At 47.1% G+C, this 20,924-nt stretch overlaps 1 protein-coding gene across 1 annotated transcript in view; it reads right to left on the bottom strand.

Moving 5' to 3' along the window:
* Positions 1–1,523: 1,523 nt before the first annotated feature.
* BDH1 (3-hydroxybutyrate dehydrogenase 1) overlaps positions 1,524–20,924 on the bottom strand; it is a 53,839-nt gene continuing 34,438 nt past the window's right edge. Inside the window, exons 4-6 of the mRNA XM_007948017.1 lie at positions 12,601–12,742; positions 4,562–4,714; positions 1,524–1,993 (exon numbers count right to left, since the gene is read on the bottom strand). Coding sequence (XP_007946208.1) covers positions 1,524–1,993; positions 4,562–4,714; positions 12,601–12,742 — 765 coding nt within the window. The remainder of the gene's footprint in view (positions 1,994–4,561; positions 4,715–12,600; positions 12,743–20,924) is intronic.

The following is a 20,924-nucleotide window of genomic DNA, read 5'->3' as shown; positions in this document are numbered from 1 at the left end:
ATTCTAGTGCGAGTTCCAGACTGGTCCTCAGGACTCTGCCCTGAGCCTGCAACCACCTGGGGACGGTGGTGCCTCGGTTTGGTCCAAACATTCAGACCCTTGCAATTGCAAGGAAGGTTGTTTCAGACCCAAACTGAAGAAGTGAGGACACAGACTCTCCTGTCAGTGACCTGGCTTCTTTATTAAAAATAAGGTAATAGCAGGAAGACGAACCACCAAGAAACAGATGTGTTGTGTGAGTGTGAGAATCAGTGAGGCAGATAGAGACTTGATCCCGGACCCACCCTTGGGGAGAAGGGGCCACAGTGCCCAGTCTTAGCACCATGGCTAAGACTCAATTCCACCCCAGGCCAAACCAAACAGACCCAAATGAGGAACAAACTGCCCCCCTTAGCCAAAGAGCATCTCCATACAAGTCTATCCTTAAGTCCTAAAAGGCATCAGAAAAATCCCAAGTGGAAAAGCCCTAAAACGGTCCCACCCCCTCCATGAACAGCCCTGAATCACCCAGCTGCCACAGCACCATGGACATGAAATGGGGGCACACAGTAGGCACTTGGTATGTGTGGCTCAGATGATTCTCAGGTAAATGCATCCAAACAGCCCTGGAATGTGACGTGTCTGTACAACTTCTTACAAAACACAAAATGTAGGCCCAAAAGATCCAGGTTCAAGCCCAGTTGCTCCACATACAAACAAATACAAAAGTTATTCCTGTATCCTCTTTAAGGAGCTCTGGTGGTGCAGGGGCTAAGGCATTTTTAGCATAGTGGCTAAGACACTTGCCTGCTAACCAGATGGCTGGCGGTTCAAACCCACCAGCCACTCCTCGGAAGGAAGGTTGGGCAATCCTACTTCCGTAGTGATACTGCCTTGGAAACCCAAGGAGGGGTCGCTATGAGTCGGGTTTGACTCGACGGCACATAACAACAACAACAACCAAAAGATCAGTGGTTTGAGCCCACCAGCTGCTCTGAGGGAGAAAGATGAGGTGGTCTGCTTCCATAAAGATTTACAGGCTTGGAAACCCTACAGAGTTCACTATGAGTCAGAGTTGACTCACTGGCAGTGGGTTTGTATCTTCTTTGGGCCACACATTCTTCACATATAAGAAAAAGACTGCCTTAGGATCAAATGAGTTAAACTTTATGAACTAACATTTTGGCTTAAAAATATAAGGGAATTTGGATTCTTCAATAAATCTGTTTTTTAATATAAAGTTGTTTTCCCAAATCTTTGTATAAAATAAACTCCAGAAAAATGGATGCACCATGTTTGCCCCGGGGTTTAGGGGCCCCCGGCCCATCACTACATACTCCTTTTGTGAAGGCTCAAACCACTCACTATGCAAATAGGTCACACTGGATTACTCCCTGTGGTTAGTGGGTCCTCCGAGGACACTGCTGTGGATGAGCCACAAGTGGGTACAAGAGGTGACTATATAAGTCCCTCCCTCAGTTTCTCCCTGCCCCCTTACTTCTCCCTCCCACAGGGCTCCATGACAGAGGCCACAGAGAAACTCCTTAGTGTATATAGATTTTGTCAGAGACTGCTGCGGGCAAGTGGGTCATGAGCTGCATCCGCAGCCACCAGTAGTAGTCCATGGGGTGGTAGCGGGTATAGGGGGTGTTAGCAGTCAGGGCATGTGTGACAGCTTTGATGACAGGAGTTGTGTCTGTGGAACCGCTGTTGCAGTAGTTCTCCATCTTGGCGATCTTCTCATCAAAGTATTTCTTGCCGTAGTCCTTGCGTACTACCTCAGGCAGGTCGTCCCACATTTTCTTGGCGATGGCCTGGATGCGCTCAGGGCTGTAGAGGCTAGTGCCTGCGATGAAGTTGCCAGGTTCCACCACACTGACCTTCACACCCAGCGGCTGCATCTCATAGCGCAGGCAGTCAGAGAAGGCCTCCACCCCAAACTTGGTGATGCAGTATGGGGAGCGGGCTGGGTTGGCCATGCGGCCCAGCATGCTGCTGATGTTGACAACGCGGCCTATGGAGAGAGATGGCAAATACCTGCTCAGGTGACACTGCCTCATGGGGCAGAGGCCGTGGCCTGGCAGCTTTCTGGAGCCCTGGCTGGAACCTGGCCATCCTGGCCTCTCACACCTATTTTGGTGCCTACCATGCTGGGGCCTGGATTTTGAGCCACCCACAGCCAGGAGCCCTTTTTTATTTGGTAGTGGTTATGAACTGAATTGTATCCCTCCCAAGATATGTTTTGGAATCCTGTTACGGATTTGTGTCCCCAAAAAATATGTGTTGTAATTCTAACCTTTCTACCTGTGAATGTAATTCCACTTGGGAACAGAGTTTTCTTTGTTATGTTAAATCACCCTATCAGTGCAGGGTATGTGTTAATCAATCATTTTTGAAATATAAAAGTAGCAGTTTGGGCACAGATGCAAGCAAGCACAGATGGGGGAAGACACACACCACATGATGACTGCCAAGGAACCAAGGAACAGAAGCTGAGAAGACAAAAGGACCTTCCCCCAGAGCCGACAGAGTAAGCCTTCCCCTAGAGCCAGTGCCTCGAATTTGGCCTTCTTATTTCCTAAACTGAGAAAATAAATTTGTTAAAATCACCCACTTGTGGTATTTCTGTCACGGCAGCACTAGAGAACTGAGATGAATCCTAACCCCCATGCCCGTGGCTCAAGCATAGCAATGACTGTTAGGATGACACGGGACCAGGCAGTGCTGCGTTCTGCGTTCTATTGTACCTAGGGTCACTATGAGTGTGAACAGAATGATGGCACCTAACAACAACATGCCTGTGGCTGTAATCCTGTCTGGAAGCAAGGATCTCATTGTTATGTTAATGAGGCCCTATCAGTACAGGTTGTGCCCTAAACCTAATCACTTCTGAGTTACACAATGAGCAACAGACACAGACAAGCAGGCACAAATGGGGCAGACAGATGCACAGGTGAGAACTGCCAAGGACAGACAAACGCTGGGGCTACAGAAGCTGAGAGAAGGATCCTCCCCCAGGGCTGACTGCAAGAGCCTTCTCCTGAAGCCAGTGGCCGGAATTCAGACTCCTCACCTTCTAAACTGTGAGAAAATAAATGTCTGTTCTTTAAAGCCACCCGTCTGTGGTGCTTCTGTTACAACAGCATGAGGAAACTAAGATAGTAATGAAAACTAGCTCTGGGCCCAGACATCAGTGTCAACATCCCCAGTAGTTCCCAGAGAAAGAGAAATGAGGGAGAAACAAGTCTTGCATACCAGAAAGGGACACTGTAATCAAGACACAATGCCTTGCTGGGAAATGATAATTTAGGGTGAAATGCAATGGGAGAATGTGGGAGGTAACACAGCTGTGTCTGTATGGCATTCACTATACGCAAGGCCTGATGCTGGTCAAGGAGAAATAGAGCCTTGGGGAGCTTCAAATTGAGCTCAAGTAATAAGACATACAGACTAGTAATAAGGCTGAGTCCAAGTGTGGATTGACTGAGGGCAACAATAGGGCGGGACATGGGAGTGCAGAGGAAGGAGGACACTGGAGGGCTGAGGCCTGCAGGGAGGACCTTGAGGCAACTCTGGAAAAGCAGAAGGACCTGTGCTATTAGAACAGATCCCCCAACTCCACTCTACCCTGGGAGCTCAAGACAGCCGGCAAACAGGGGCGCAGGCTGGGGAGGTGCAGGAATTCTGAACCTGACTTCAGGGCTAGGACATGTGGGCGGTCTTGGGCACTGGAAGAGAGTGGCAACCTGGAAGAAGACAGCATGGCCTGTGGGTGCTAGACAGCATAGACCTTTAGGTGCTCTTTCTGAAAACCACACATCCCTTTCCCACGGCTTCTCCCAGCACTGAAGGCAGTGGGGCTGGAGGTAGAACCTGTCCAGCCTGGACATGTGACCCCAGGTAGACCTAGAAGCAGACCACCAGGAAGGGGCTCGGGAAAGTACCCACAGCATATCCTGAACACTGCAGGAGGCACCCCGTAAGAACCTCTATGGTCAAGGTTATTGAAGGGTTGGGGTTTTCTTCTAAAATCCTATAGCTGCTCTCTGTGTGCATGCACCCCTGTTATTGCTGGGACTTTAGGACAGAGTCTATGGGTCTTGCCTTTTTTGCACAATAGTTTGCTATTCTAGGGAGAAAACCAGTCAGTGACTTCTTAGATGATTTGTTTACATTTGGCTACCCAACATGGTTTGAGTGTTTTGTTCTTCCAAATTTCTACTCTTCATTTAAAAAAAAAACTTAATACCCTAATTGTCTCATAAAAAAAAAAAAAATCCTACAGCATAATAACCAATAGAATGAATATGCCAAACCTGACTTAACCACACCCTACTAATATAATGTGCACACAAAGCTTTGTGCACTGGGTGGCTATTACTCTAGATTAGGTTCCAGAAGTGGGATTATAGCTGGTCACAGAAATTCTGTTCACCAACATCCCCAGGCCCAGCATGGCTTCAGGAGCTCAGCCTGCTGGGTTATGCATGTTGGACCTGCTGAGATAGGCCTTGGCATCTGAGCCAAAATGGAAGGGTGGAGCAGGTCCAGGAGGCAGGAAGGAGGTCACTTTCTAACTTACCTTTGGCCCTTCGGATGAGGGGGAGAAAGGATTTTGTCATCCGTACTGTCCCCCAGAGGTTCACTTCTGCCACCTCCTTGTAGGTCTCCATGCTGGTGAACTCCACCTCCCCGAAGGTGGAGATGCCTGCATTGTTCACCAGGCCCCACAGCCCTGGACAGGAGAGGACAGTCCGGCAGTCACCACAGGAGCTCAGCCTCATACATCAGCCTGAAGCCCAGCCCCCTCCTCACTTTTGTCCCCATCTCCCATGACTTACCAGCCTCTTGCCCATATAACATTTTTAGGGTCACCCAAGGATGATAGGAGATAGGCCCCAAATGCTGGCCGTGGCCTTCCCTGCAATCTAGAATACCCCGTCTTCATCTCACCAAGGCTGGCTATTGCTACTGCCTGAATCGTGACCCAGGCCTGCTGCGTTCCCAAGCCTCAAACCCCATCTCACCTCAAACACTTCTACTGCACCCCATCCAGTCTCCCTTTCCCTCAACTGCCCTGCACCCCATATCCATGCACTTGTTTATTCACTCCGTCTCTGTGCCTTTGATTACATTCTCCCTCTTGCTTGAAGCCAGGGAACCTCAGGAATCTTCCAGACCAACCCCCTGGGAGGTCCAGAGAGGGGGCCCAGCATCCAAGGTCACACAGCAAGCTGAGGCCCGGCCAAGACTTGATTTCAGGCCAGGCCCCAGTCCTTCTCCACCGTAAGCCCTTCCTAACAATTGACCCTAATCTCTCTTCTCTGAGTCATGGCATTGTTTGCTGGTTATCTCACATGGTAAGTCATGCCACAGTAACCTGTCCACCAATATCCCATGTGTAGATCTCTGGCCTCACAGGTAGAACCACCCTTCATCCTTGTGTGATCCCACAGGGATAAGTAGAGGGTCAGAGCAAATGTATACTCTTCAAATATACTTGACTTGGGACAAGGTTATAGTGACTTCTTGGCTACAGCCAGCTACATGGAGGGAACAAGTAGTTGGACCTGTGGCTCAGGTCCAAGGTTGCATGGGGCATCAATCTTAGTTGGTATAACATACTACACAAAAAATTGTTCTACATACTACTTTGGTGATTAGCAACTGAGGTCTTAAAAGCTTGCAGGTGGCCATCTAGATGCAACAATAGGTCTCTCCTTGTCCAGAGCAAAGAAGAATGAAGAAAACCAAAGATGCATGGAAACACCTAGTTCAGGGGACTGGTAGACCATGCAATCAATCCTTAGCCTATTATGACCATGAGACCAGAAGAACTAGATGGTGCCCTGTCAAAAACTTGGAGGGGGATTGGTATTGGGGATCCTGGATAGAGTAGGAGAACAATGTGGAACAAAACTCAAAATCATAAAAAAAATAAAAGACCAGGTTTGCTGGTTTGATAGAGCCTGGTGAGACCCCTGAGACTATGGTCCCTAGCTACTCTTCAGGTCTGGAATTGAACTCACTCCTGTGGCTTCTAGCCAAATAATAGGCATATGGGCTGAACATTTACATCAGGTAGATATACTCCTTAGAGAAATCAATCGTGGGAGAATAGAAGGGCTGTGTATGCACAGGGAGACAACTCAGGAGGCAGGAGTACATGGGAGGGAAGGCCACAGTAAAGATGTAACTATGGGGAGGAAGTGAGACGAGAACTGTTACATTTTGGGGAATTGTAGTCAATGTTATGAGACAAAATGTGTACACACTGCTGTACGGAAAATGACTTTGCTCTGTAAATTTTCACCTAAATCACAGTTTAAAAAAATGCTCATGGAAAAAAAAATACACACACACATACTTGGCTTGACTGTTTCCTGATGAACTATACAAGGGACAGCTGGCTTTTGTAGACTCAGAGAACAATAGTGGTAGAAGTTTCCTTGGAGTTCATTTAGTCTGATAACTAGTTTTACAGATAGAGAAACTGAGGCCCTGAGAGGAAAGGACTGACTTAAGTTTACCCAGTAAGTCTGAGGCAGAGTAGAATTGGAGGAAAGAGGCAAGAAGGAGCAGCTTTGTTTTGTAGGATCCTTGTTGAGTTTGGTGTTTTGGGTGCAAACACTGGACAGGCCCCAGGACAGAGTCTGTGCTGCCTCTTTATTGTGGAAACCCTCAGGGTTTACAGTCTCCTCATGGCCTCCAGCAGTCTCAGAACAGAGCTCCCCACCTCGGTCCTTTGCCCTGCCTGCTTTTAGAGTTAATCATGGAAATGAGTTTGTGTCAATGACAGAGTAATTGCTCTCTAGCTGCTTTCCTTCCGTGTTACCCAAATTAAAGCTTCATCAGCTGACCTCTGGTGTCTTCTCCCTCAATTATGGAGAATTAAGGACATTTATTAGGGAAAGGAAATTGCTGGTTAACAAAATGTTCATGAAGTGCTCTTTCCCACCCCCCATAGCGGCAGCTCTGAAGCCTCCCTCTCTGTCTCATCCACGACCTGGCAGTGGCCACTAATGAGGAGATCAGAGTCATCTACCCCAGCCTCCCACAGCTTCCAGCCTAGCCCTGCAGCCTCCCCTGAGGCTTCAGCCACTCTCTCTTCCCAGGAAGAGCAGGAAGCCACTCTCTACTATTCTAGGCTGATAGTTCATGCTCCATCTTCTCAACTACAACCCACCAATCCTTCCCTCCTGTTTAGGCAACTGCAACCAACTTTTCCCTTGTCCCTGGCTCCTTCTCCTCAACATTGTACACATTTAAAAATAAATAAATAAAAATTGCTGTCCAGTCAATTGTGGCTGATGGTGACTCCACGTGTGTCAGAGTAGAACTGTGCTCCATCACATTTTCAACGCTGACTTTTCAGAAGCAGATTGCCAGGGCTTTCTGCTGGGGAACCCCTGGGTAAACTCAAACCCTCAACTTTTCAGTTAGCAGGCAAGTGGTTAACTGTTTGCACCACCCAGGAACTCCTCTGTACACATTAAAAACAAACAAACCCATTGCCATCAAGTCGATTCTGATGCATAACAACCCCCACTGGGTTTCCAATGCTGTAAATCTTTACGGAAGCAGACTGCCTCATCTTCTCCCTGCAGAACAGCTGATGGGGTTTAAACCACCAACCTTCTGGTTAGCAGCCAAACTCTACACTACCAGAGCTCCTTCTGTACACATTAGGTGCTCAATAAGTGTTAAAAGAACAAATATCTACAAAAACCATGTCCCCATATCTTAATGAAACCTCTTTTAACCATGCTATCCCGTACGCCACAGTCTTCTCTCCTTTTTTCTAAGGCTAGACTTCTGAAAACATAATCTTTCCTCTCCAGTTTTCTATTTCCTGACCTTTCTGGGTTCTCAGTCCTACCTCTTGCTGGTCCAGACCCTGCAGTCTCTAGGCTCTCCAGGGTGCTGTATGCTAAAGACCACCTGCTCCTGCCGACCTTCACTCTGATCCCCCTTAGCACTCACTTGTCCCTTGGCATTAATGACCATCCTCCATCCTCCCTCACACCTGCCCCTTTAATATAAAGGTCTTCTAACGACCTGTCTTAGGCCTGCTTCTCCCAAATTACACTGGCTCAGTTGGCCCAGTCACTCAGTTTGTGGAATCTTCCAGGTGCTTTGTGCTTGAATTCATACAAGACAGTATCACACGACCTCAAATGCATATAATCTCTTTTCTACACACAAAAATCAAAACCATTATAGCTGGCACTGATATCCAAAAAACGTTTAATTGAATTTAGCCTGTGAAGAACATTACTCATGGATGATTGCTTTGATGAGTTGATAAGTAGTAACTGTTTGTGGACCCAGTAGCTCTCTGGAGTGCTCAGGCAACATTCTGAATAAACTCAAAACCACACTCCTGCTGGCCTGAGTTACAGCTACTTACCTGCAATGGCCCCAAACATCACCTCAACATCAGTGGTTCCCATGTACCCCATGAGAGTTATGGCTTTCTCCTGACCCCAGTTTCCTCCTCCTGATAGTCACCTCCACCTAATGTCTCACAGGTCCCCAACTCACCTAAACAACAATGAACACATCAATTTCCCAAACTGCCCAAGCCAGTTCCTCCTCTTTGTTAACAGCTTCACTTTCATCTTTGACTCCTGGCTCCTTCACTTCTCCCCATCTAATGAGTCACCACCAACTACTTTAATATTACTGATGAAAATCAAAATGACAGCTGCCAGGCTCTGAACTAAGCACTTTGCACCCATTAACTCACCTGATCTTCACAACCCACCTATAATTGGTCAACCGAAATTGTCCTGTATCTGGATGAGGCACTTGGCACAACGTCATCCAGCTAACAAGCAAAGGGGCAGGTGTGGACCAAGTCTGTCTGACAGCACAGCTCTCACGCTCTATCCTCCCTGCTGTTGTTGGTTCCTTCCTGTTTCCACTCTGTGTTATTAGAGAAACCTCCTCCCTCTGTGTGTGTCTTTACCCAGGACCCTCAGCTGACCCATCTTCCTATAGGCAGCCCGGCTGCTCTCATCAGTCACTTCCTGCTCCATACTGTTCTGTCCATATTCTGCCTTCTCTAAGTCTGAACAGCCTGCCACTACTCCCTGACATCACAGCCCCTTCCAACCTCTGCTCACCTCCCCCACTCTCAGCCAGAGAACAACTTTTGTTGAAATTCTACCCACGATGCTACAGTAGCTGGATCTGGGTGAGCACGGGATGGCTTGTGAAGTACTTTTCCCATTTCACAGATGGGCAAGTTGAGGCCCAAAGAAGTAAAGGTATAAACCTAAGGTCATATTTCCAGTTAGAAGTGAAAACCAAAACCCACACTCACTGCTATCAAGTCAACTCTCACAGGGTTTCCAAGGCTATAAATCAGACTGCCTTATCTTTCTCCCACAGAGTGGCTAGGTGGGTTCAAACTGCCAACCTTTTGGTTAGCAGCAAAATGCCTTAACTACTGTACCAATGGGCTCCTTAATAAGAGGTTAAGCTCAGAGTAAATCCAGTCCTCTCATTCCCAGACTGAGGGTGTCCATATGTAAGGTCTTCCCTGCCCATGGCATTGATAATGTCCCATCAATGCTATAGCTGCCCCTCAGAAGTCCTGCGCAGAAGCCACCAATGCATACTTGGTTCTTGTCCAACTGTAAAGTCTTCCTGCCAGGTCGTATCTGTCCTGGTGCTCAGCCACTACCACGTATACAGCAGGTACCTACTCAATAACATTTACCAAACTGACTGGTAAGTGATGGTACTAAGATCAGACGATGCTCACAGCACACCAGTTGGCTCAGTCACTCAGCTTCCCCCTGGGGTGGGAGGCGGAGGGCTGGTCACAGGCTCCAGATGTCCAGGCCTTCAGAGTCCTGCTGGGGAGGACTGGTAGCAGATGGCTCACCGGCTTAAATCATGCAATCCCTTCATCTCACCCCCTGTGGCTGGCTTCCTCCAAGCAGGAACCAAGGTGAAGGACATCAAACTTGCCATCCAAATGTGCCCCCCACAGCTTAGGGAATGGAGACAACTCTTCTGGAAGTTTCCTGCTTGGATGTGAGTCAACAGTGGCTACTGTTTAGGAATTGGCAAGACAGTCTGAAGTTCTGGGAGGGCGCCACCTGGAGTTCAAAGTCAGCATTGTCTGAGAAGAGGGAGGAATTTCTGCTTTCCTAGGAAAGACCACCTTAGTGTGAGTGAGTGTGTGTGTGTGTGTGTGTGTGTGTGTCACACACAACCACATATCTGACTAATTTATTTTCTTTCTCAGACCTAAAAATCTTCAAATCTTTTCCCAAGAAATGCAATATTGGTTAAGTAAGGTCATGGTGAGTGATTTATCAAACCCACCCCTGAATGCATCATATGGAAAAAAGCAGTCGGAAAAGGTTTGTGCCTCAGGGGTGGTGCTCTGGTTTGAGCCCAGATCCAATTTTGGGGGTGGGCACTTCCTCACGCTTTGCCCAGTTAGGCTAACTGGCCAGTCCAATATAGGCCACAGAAGTAGTCCCAACCCCGTGTCGGGACTAGGACCACAGCCCTAAGCAGCCTCATTCTCTCCTCAGGTCCACAGTGACGATTCCTTTCCATGAGCATCTTAAATCACCACAAAACCCACAGGCTGTAATGAAGTGGCTTTATGGTGCTGACTGCAGCTGTTTTCTTGCCTAATAGTTTATTAAGGCAATATCCCAGCCGGGTGAGGAAGGCAGGCAGCGGGAGGATTTACCACTGGGGAGGGGGTGAAGCAGGCTATGCATTCTGAGCTGGTAATCATCGCAGTGGGACCCATACTGCTTTTTCTTAATGGGACAGGCGCTTTGGCTCTGCCTATTAATTATTAAACAGATGTTCAGTGAGTTCAGGAACTTACGGGCCTCTTCTCAGAGAAGGGGGGCCGGCATTGAGAATGGCCTGTCGTGGGGGGTAGGGACGGCAGTGGACTGACAAGGTCATACATACATCAGTGATAGGCTGACAGCCTGACAACAGCCGCTCTGCCTGATGCCTCATAGCACAGAGGCTTCTGAGGGGGTTGCTCAAGATGACCAGCATTTCCACTTGACTCATAAACACTAAGCAGAGTGCCCAACACAGTGGTTACCCAACCACTTCCCTCAGTACCTAGTCACTGCTCAGAAGAGCTGCCTCCAACCCATTCGGCAGGAAAGCAGAGAGCTGAAATGAGGCTCACTTGAAGCATGCTTCCCTGTCTACACGGGCTGCCAGGAAGCTCAAGGGCAAATCTCATAGACGAAAGAGTAGCCAGACTAGCTACTCCAGGATGCTGCCATGCTGCCAAACTCTGGGGAGCACCATTACTGTTGTATTCTAGGTGAATGGTGTCTCTGGACTTGTAGAAGAGCCCCTGCCACCAAAGTCCTCCATGTGGTGGCCTACCTGGGAGGATGCCTGAGTAATGGGTACTTTCTGCAGCATTTGACTCTGTCAGCTACTGGCCCCCAAATTTTCTGTTCCTTTAGCTTCGGGGGCACATTCTCCAATGTCTTTGACAGTTCTTCCTTGGTCTCCTGCCCTCTCCTGGTGCCCAATCCCCACGTTCACCAAGTCCCTCCTTGCATCTCCTCCACCCCAGTCTCACTTCCCCCCAAGGGCACCTGATCTCCAGCCAGGACCCTCCGCTAGGGTGTCTCATGGGTGCTTCAGCATCTCCCCAACATGCCCCTTCCAGTGAGGGGGGCAGATGTCCAGCATAGGGATCTCTTGCCTCTCTCTTATACCCACATTCATCAATCACTGAGTCCAGCCAGTTACGCTTTCTCAGTATTCCTCAGATCTGATCTCTCTTCTTTCCCAGTGCCCACTACCTTACTTTGAGATCTTTCTTCATGTGCCCCCCTTAAATATACCCTCCACAGTCCCCAGCATGAGATGTCACAAATTTGACTAGGTTATTCCCCATGTTAAAATCCCTCCAGTGACTGCTCCTGCTGCCCTTGGCAATGCTCCCTTGTCTGACACCCAAAGCCCTGGATATCTGGCCCCCTCTCCAGTCCCATCTGCTGCCTCCACCTCCACCAGACTTGACCCACAACCTATACCAAACTGTTTCTCTTTTCCCAGTACACCCTGCTGTTTCCCACTACAGAACCTCTGTCTATGCTCTCCCCTTTACTGGAATGGTAAACTCGTTCTCTGCCCCAACATGCCCCAACTGTCTCGTTCTCCTCCCCCACCCCCAAGACTAGGCTAAGTCCCTCTTTCCTGTGCTTGTCTACCTCTCTCAGAACACTGGTCCATGACATCACCCAGATCAGTGCCCCCACCAAACTGTGAGGTCTCAGGGTAGGGACTGTGTCCCTAGCAGTCAGTCCAGCACCTGGCCCAGAGCAGGCATTCAGTGACTGTTGGCTGAACTGACCTGAACCAGTCCACATCCCTTTACCACTCCTATGGATTCTGAAATCACCTTCTGGCTTTATTTCACATTGCCCTATTATATGGGCATGTTAAATTAAAGCCACTTCTTCCTACTGCGCAGGAAGAAGACTGTAAACAATAAAGAAAGGAATTTTTGGCAGGATTACAGTAAATGGAGGGTGTAACTGAGGGAGGGTCCCCTTAGAATGGCCCCACACAACACCTCTGCTGCCCCAAGTACACCCCTACCTGTCTCAGGGTTCTTCAAGCTTGAGCGGATGATCTCCACCACTTCCTCCACTTCTTCACTTTTGCAAACATTGAGCTGGACTGTCCTCAGTCGGTCACTCTTCAAGCTGTCCAGCTTCTGGACCCCACTGTCCCCTTTGTGCTGGGGAGGAGAAAGGAGCTGGTTCAATCCCCCTCTTTCCCATCCCAAGGCAGACTTGGGGAGGAAGACCACAGCCAAGGCAGGAACACACTGGTCCCCAGTCCCTGCCAAAGTCTCAAGCTTACTGACAACTGCAGGTGGTGTTCTCTAGAGACCCAATCAGACCTGCTTCACCCCTTGTTTTGGTTACCTAGTGCTGCTCTGACAAGAATATACCACCAATGGGATGGCCTTAACAAATAGGAGTTTATTCTCTTACAATTTTGGAGGCTTTAAGTCCGAGTTCAAAGCGCCAGGCTCTAGGGGCTGGATGAAAGCCCCTTGACCTTGGGCTTCAGTTCTGCCTCCTGCTCCTGGCCCACTGGAGCTAGAGGCTTTTCTTCACTCAGACAGCTGTTGGCTGCTGAGACTGACAAGCCCAAGGTTAACAAGTAAAAAGGCACAGTCCTGATGTTACCAAACCACACTGTAGGCCATTCATTCAAGTCCACTGAAAGTCCCAAGATCAGCAGAGCGTGGCAGGCTGCTGAATAACGACACAGCTACATGCAGGGTTCAAGCATGCCATAAGCATTCCCAAAGCTGCTTCTTATATACAGGAAGCAGACCACGCCCTTAAGGCAGCTACTCAGCTGCTCACAGTAGTTTCACCATGGAGTTGAATACCAGTCTCATCATGGGGAATAACTACATCCAGCTGCCAAGCCACTCAACCAGGCCCAACCAAACTGACACACAAACTGAACTACCACACCCCTGCTCACTGATGACATAGCAGGCACCAAGCTAAGGACCACAGACATAACCACAAAGAGGATGGAGATCTTGCCCACAAGGATCACCATCTGGCAGGATAATTTCTAAGTACCAAAAACCAAAAAACCAAACTCACTGCAGTCAGATCTGACTCACAAAAACCCCTCCCTGGGTTTCCAAGGCAGCATCACTACGGAAGTAGATTGCCTAACTTTCCTTCTGAGGAGTGGCTGGTGGGTTTGAACTGCCAGCCTTCTGGTTAGCAGTCAAATGCCTTAGGCACTATGCCACCAGAGCTCCTAATTTCTAAGTAGGGGTTGCAAATTTATTGTTTACTGTGGTGAGGCACAAGAAGCTCTGGTGACACAGTGGGAAAGGCTTTAAGGGTGCCAGTTCAAATCCACCAGCTGCTCCATGGGAGGAAGATAAAGCAGGCTACTTCCATAAAGATTTACAGCCTTGGAAACCTTACGGGAGTTGCTCTGAGTTGGAATTGACTCATTGGCAGTGGGTTTCATTCTTGGTTTGGTGGTACATTTTTGTTGTACGTGAGTACAAGAAATAGGGAGGGTGTACACCCTGAGAAGCTAGAGCACACACTTCACCAATTGTTGCCAGGTGGGTGTGCATGACCAAGGTTGCTGGATGCTTAGATTTTAAAGCTAGTAATGGGATTTCTGTGTGAAATCTCTAAGGTTTTAATTGCTGGCAGCTTCTTCAAAACATGTCTGCAGGCTGTCTGATCAGCAGGCTGTTTGTTTGCTCTGTTCTAAGCCAAGGGCCCATCAACCTCTAAGCTGGTAAGAGGCCAGAGACTAGGCTCTAATTCTTCTTCTGTCACTAACCTGGCTCTGGGCACTCAGGTGGGTCCCTTAATGTGTCTGCCCAGTTTTTTCAACTGTAAAACAAGGCCATCACCACCTGTTCTACCTGCTCAGGTCAATGAAATGAGGAAATAGTTTGGTTTTTTTTTAATTGTTAATCTATAAAATGCTATGCAAATTCAGGTTGCTATGGAGTCGATTCCAACTTATGGAAACCCCATGCATATCAGAGTAGAAATGTACCCCATAGAGTTTTCAATGGCTGTGATCTTTCAGAAGTAGATTGCCAGACTTTTCTTCAAGGCACTTCTGGGTAGAACTGAACCTCCAACCTTTAGGTTAGTAGCCAAGTGTTTAACCATTTGTGCGACCCAAGGACTCGGGTATTAAACATCAGAAGAGTGTCACTCATTTAGCAAGCATTTCTTGGGCCTCTACATGGGCCAGACACTGTGCCAGGAACTGGAGACACAAAGATAAACAACTCAGTCCCTGTCCTCAGAGTCCTGTTCTAGGGAAGGAGACAGACGAGGAAGCAAATAATTCTGGATTTGTTGTGTGACCCTTATGTGACAAATGAGAAAGAACACGGAAAGTGGAGATGATCAGGGAAGGCATTCCAGAGGCAGTGACAGCTGAGGACATGGTAGGTTTGGTGGAAGTTAACAAGGGGGCCGGTGGGGATGGGGCACTGCAGGAAGAGCTAAGAGGCGGAGGCAGTAAGTCATCTGTCATAGCCAGAGCAGAGGCAGAAGGAAGCATGAGGCTGGAGAGGTGTGCAGTAGTGAGCTGCTGGAGGACTGGAGTAAAAACAGCTATCATTATTGAGTGTTTACTGTGCTACTCGTTGTGCTAAGCACTTTGCATGCATGATCTTGTTAGTCCTCACATCATGAGGAAGGTCCTATCATCATAGTTTACCTATTCTCTGACACATTTTTTCACAGTAGGGATGAGTCACAATGGATGTGGAAATTAAACACTATCAGTCATAATTTAATTGGCAGTGTTTTTTCTTAGTGGTGAATAAAACAGTGATGCAGTCTTTAAGAGGACTGGAGTAGCTGTCAGAGGATGAAGTGATAGAAATACCTACTCTTCAGCCCAGGGCTTGCCTGGGGGCATATACAGTTGCTACTGAAGCCAATATCCTAGCAAAGAGCAAGAGTATAAGCACAGAGGATGGTCAGCACAGGTCATGGGTTCAAAGTTGTCTACAAGTTAGGCCGAGTCTAGTAAATGGTTTAAACTAGGAGGAGCTTTGCCCCAGCTTGGAGGACTCCAGCAGTAGCTAATTTCAGAGGGACTTGGGAGAGAATGGTAAAGGGACTGCATGTCACATGGGGCCAAGGGGGCTCGCAATAATTGCTCTGGAAAGCACACCTGGGGAAAGCAATGATATCCCTTGTTCCACGTCCTCTTCTGAATCCAGCTTGCATTTTTGGAAGTTCTCTGTCAATATATTGCTGCAACCCGTGTTTGAATCATCTTCAGCAAGATTTTACTTTATGTGATATTAATGATATTGTTTGATAATTTCCACATTCTGTGGGACCACCTTTCTTTGGAATGAGTACAAATATGGATCTCTTCCAGTCAGTTGACCAGGTTGCTGTCTTCCAAATTTCTTGGCATAGCTGAGTGAATGCCTCCAGCACAGCATCTGTTTGTTGAATCACCTCACTGGGTATTTTATCAATTCCTGGAGCTTTGTTCTTCGCCAATTCCTTCAGTGCAGCTTCAACTTCTTCCTTCAATACCATCAGTTCTTGATCATATGCCACCTTCTGAAATGGATGAACATCAACCATTTTTTTTGGTACAGTGACTCTGTGTATTTCTTCCATCTTCTTTTGATGTTTGCTACATCATTCAATATTTTGCCCAAAGAATCTTTCAATATTGTAACTCGAGGCCTGAATTTTTTCTTCAGTTCTTTCAGCTTGAGAAATGCCAAGCGTGTTCTTCCCTTTTGGTTTTCTAATTCCAGATCTCTGTACATTTCATTGTAATAATTGACTTTGTCTTCTTGAGCTGCTCTTTGAAATCTTCTGTTTATGTCTTTTATCTTGTCAGTTCTTCCATTTGCTTTAGCTACTCTCTGTTCAAGGACAAGTTTCAGAGTCTCTTCTGACATTCATTTTGGCCTTTTCTTCCTTTCTGCCTTTTTAATGACCTCTTTGCTTTCTTCATGGATGATGTTCTTGGTGTCACCTTACAATTCCTCTGGTTATCAGACATTGGTATTCAATGCATTAAATCTCTTCTTTAGGTGGTCTCTAAATATAATCAGGGTCACATTTTGGCTCTCATGGGCTTGTTTTAATTGTCTTCAGCTTCAACTTGAACTTGCATATGAGCAGTTAATGGTCTATTCCACAGTCAGCTCCTGGCCTTGTTTTGGTTGAAGATATTGAGTTCTCCATCACCTTTTTCCACAGATGTAGTTGATCTGATTCCTGTGTACTCCATTTCATTAAGTCCATGTGTATAGCCACCGTTTGTGTTGTTGAAAACGGGTATTTGCAATGAATAAGCTATTGGTCTTGCAAAATTCTATCATGCGATCTCTAGCGTTATTTCTATCACCAGGGCCATACTTTGCAACTGCTGGTGATTCTTCTTTGTTTTCAACTTTTGAATTCCAATCACGAGTGATAATCAACACATCTTGATTGCATGTTCAGTCGATTTCAGACTGCAGAAGTTGGTAATAATCTTCAATTTCCTCATCTTTGGCTTTGGTGGTTGGTACGTAAACTTGAATAATAGTGTGTTAATTGGTCTTCCTCATAGGTGTATGGATATTATCCTATCACTGACAGCACTGTACTTCAGGATAGATCTTGAAGCATTCTTTGTGACAATGAATGCCACACCATTTCTGTTCAATTCCTCATTCCCGGCATAGTAGATCATATGGTTGTCTGATTCAAAATGGCCAAAACCAGTCCATTTCAGCTCACTAATGCCTAGGATATCAATCTTTATGTGCTCCATTTCCTTTTTGACAACTTCCAATTTTCCTAGATTCATACTTTGTATATTCCATGTTCCAATTATTAATGGATGTTTGCAACTATTTATTCTCATTTTGAGTCATCCCACATCCACAAAGCAAAGTCCTGAAAGCTTTAGTCCATCCACATCATTAAGATTGTCTCTACTCTGAGGAGGCAGCTTTTCCCCAGTCGTATTTTGAGTGCCTTCCAATCTGAGGGGCTCTTCTTCTGGTACTATATCAGACAAGGTTTCAGGGCTATTCATAAAGTTTTCCAGTAATATGTCAAACAGTGTTTCACTGGTATTCATAAGGTTTTCACTAGTCAATTCTTTGAGAAGTAGATGGCCTCTTCCTTCTTCCAAGTCTGTCTTAGTCTGGAAGCTGCACTGAAACCTGTCCACCACGGGTGACCCTGCTAGTACTCAAAACACTGGTAGCATAGACTCCAGCCTCACAGCAACACGCAAGCCACCACAGTAGGACAAACTGACAGATGTGTAGTGGGCCTCTGGCTGGCATCCCACCAGTGTCCCTGCAGTCCTCCAGAGAAGCCCTTCACTCTAGGTCAGGGTGCCCACATGAATTCTTAATTTACCAGCATGTCAGCTAGGAGCTTTATTTCAAAGGAAAACCAAAAACAAAGCCAGATACCCTCAAGTCAGTTCCAACTCATGGTGACCCCATGCATGTCAGTGTACAACTGCTCCATAGGGTGTTCAAGGCTGGGATCTTCTGGAAGCAATCTCCAGGCCTTTCTTCAGAGGTGCCTCTGGTTGTGTTTGTTAGTAGCCCAGTACTTAACCATGTGCACTACCCAGGGGCCCTTGCCTTGTTTCTCTAAGAGTAAACTAGAGGTTAATCTCACTGACCATTTCTTCTTGCGCAACATTTAGGCACCCCGGGAAAGAAACCCAGATCTCTCTACCTTCCTTGACAAGTCACCCCAGAGAATCCTCATCTGCTTCATCTTGGAGCAGTCTGCACATCCTGCTCACTATGCCTAAGTAAACAATGACCGAGACAGTCTGCCCCAGTTGTTCAAAGGAAACCTTTCCAACCGCCAGCCCACTGGCTGCATCCTCCACTGGCCCATCCCCTTCCAAGTCCCTGCCAGGCCACACTACCCTCACTGGCTCCAGGCTTTCTGAACTCCTCTCTGCAGGTGTCCAGAGTCTCTGATGACTGTCTTGCTGCTCAGGGACAAGCTTTCTGTGCAGTTGTGCTGGTGCTTATTTAATTGGTTTATTCATAAACCAAGTTCATTCTCTCACTGCCCCTTTAAATCTTCTCTGGATGAAATTTCAGGCAAGTCTTGTAACTTTTCCAGTCATTCTTAGATAACAGAAAGTCTAAATTATAGAAAGTCTAGTTCAGTTTAATAATCAAATAACTCCAGCCAGCCTAGTTTGAAAACCAGAACTCCCAAACTTATATCCATTTTAAATCTTCTCCCTGACCCAGACCTGAGTGAGCTGGGTGGTGGTGGTGGAGGGTGTCTTACTAATTTTTAGCTCCTCCTTCTCTCCTATTCAGTAGCCTTAATTTCTGACCCTCCCAAGGTTGGATTCAAAAATAAGCCATACCAGTTGCTGTTGTGTTGACTCTGACTCATGGTGGCCCCACGTGTGTCAGAGAAGACCTGTGCTCCATAGGGCTGTCATGGCTGATCATGTGGAAGTATATTGCCAGGCCTTTCTTCCAAGGAATCGCTGGGTAGATTTGAGCCACCAACCTTTTGGTTAGTAGCCAAGCACTTAGCTATTTGTGCCACCTAGGGACTCTGAGGGTTGGATCCAGGGGTGGCCAATTAGGGGGCAAGATCATGGTCTTCTGAGGCTGGTGCTTGCCACCTGCTATTGGGATGGCAAATGCACAAATGTTGGCTCTTCCTTCCTGGGTGCTTCTGTGGGTTCTGCAGAGATCCCTCTGAGACCTCTGGCTGCCATTCCCATGGTAGGGGCTGTGCCCCTTCTCCAGCTGAGCAACTTCTCCCTTGGCCCTGGGCTTCTCCCTCCAGCTGGGGCCACATGGACCTTCCTAGCTGTCTCCCTGGACAGGTTTTGTTAAGATAAATCTAGGCAGCTCTCCTTAATGTCCTCATGCGGTCCAGGCAAATGCGTCCTGCCCAGGTAGAAGGGCAGCCCCTTCCCAGTGCAGCTCTATTTGTTCTGCTTCCAGGCAAGCCACTCCAGCATCATTTTCGGGCCCTTAGATTTCTTTTGGTGAACATTAACATGCCATTCTGTGGTTTCCAGACCAGGGCACAAATGGTAAGTTCTCCTTTTGTAGTTCTCTTGAAGCCCACCTCATTTGAATTGAAGTCAGAGAAACCATACCACAGCACACGAACAACTCTGCAGAGAAACCTGTATTCTCAAGCACTTCTACCTCAATTTCTTATAATATTAAGGCAGATGATTGTCTAATTCAAGCAGAAAGGCTTTATGGTCTGTCATCATATATATTGTCTGGTACTTCAAGTCAGGATGGGAGGACACTTGGCTATATTCTATTTGAGCATCTTATCACGTGTATCAGAAACACTACAATGAGAGGAACAAGCCTGAGGTATTCTGATATTAAAAGGATGAGCAGGAAAAGGAGCTAGCAAATGAGAAGGAGAAAAACTGAGAAAGTATGGCATCCAAGAAGTCAAGAAACAAACTGTTATGAGAGAAAAGTGCCTGAGAAGTGGCTAATGCATTCTGCAAAGCAGAGGTGTGGTTGTTCTTGGGAAAAACTGTCTCAGCCTTCAGGTCCTTCCTGGTCTGCTCTTGCTTTCTTTTCTAGCTCATCTCCTCTTTCTCCACAAGTGCTCTGGCCTTCAGCCCCATCAAAGTACTGGCAGTGTCTGGATATGCTACTTCTACCCACTTCATGTGGTGTTCCCTCTGCTCAGAGAACTCCTGTTGGTCCTTCCAGATGGCCCAACAACACCCCCCAGCAAACCTTCCCAGTGCTCCTGGAGCAAACCTTCCCAGTGCTCCTGGGAAGGAGGGCAGTTTGTCCTTCTTTGAAACAAGATCTGCCCCACCTCCTGTCCTCTGTTCTCACCTCACACTACTCCTCCCTTTCTCACTCCCTTTAGCCATTATGGCTACCTGCTGTTTCTCAAACACACCAGCACACTTGCTCCTCTGCACTTTGTACTTGACGGATCCCTTTTCCCCAGATATCTGCAACAGTTGCTCCCTCACCTTCTTTGGGTGAGGGAACTCCAATGCCAACTTTTTGGTAGGGTATTCCTTCTTTACCATTGAATACCCCCTCTACCACACTACCCCATCTTCCTTCCCTGCTTTATTTTTCTCCACATCATCCCACAGGGAAGTAATATACTTATTTATCTAATTCTTTGTCTTCCCCACCAGGATGTAAGTTCACAAGGCCACGGATTCTTCACTGAATTTTATAGAATGCATCTCCAACAGGGAACATTGTTGGCACATAGTAAGTGTTCAGTAAGTGGTAGAACAAAAGTGTGTCCAGGTATGGAAAACCAATTAGCTCTGTAAGCTTTTACCCAGATCACAATAAAAAGTTAAATAATAATAATAATAATAATAATAATAATAAGCCTATCCAGGTATATTGACAA

Source organism: Orycteropus afer, unplaced genomic scaffold (genome assembly GCF_000298275.1).
Source record: "Orycteropus afer afer isolate SDZICR_OR568_19922 unplaced genomic scaffold, OryAfe1.0 scaffold00198, whole genome shotgun sequence".
NCBI lineage: Eukaryota > Metazoa > Chordata > Mammalia > Tubulidentata > Orycteropodidae > Orycteropus > Orycteropus afer.
The sequence above is the reverse complement of the archived record's forward strand: the minus strand, read 5'-3'. Positions and strand labels throughout refer to the sequence as shown.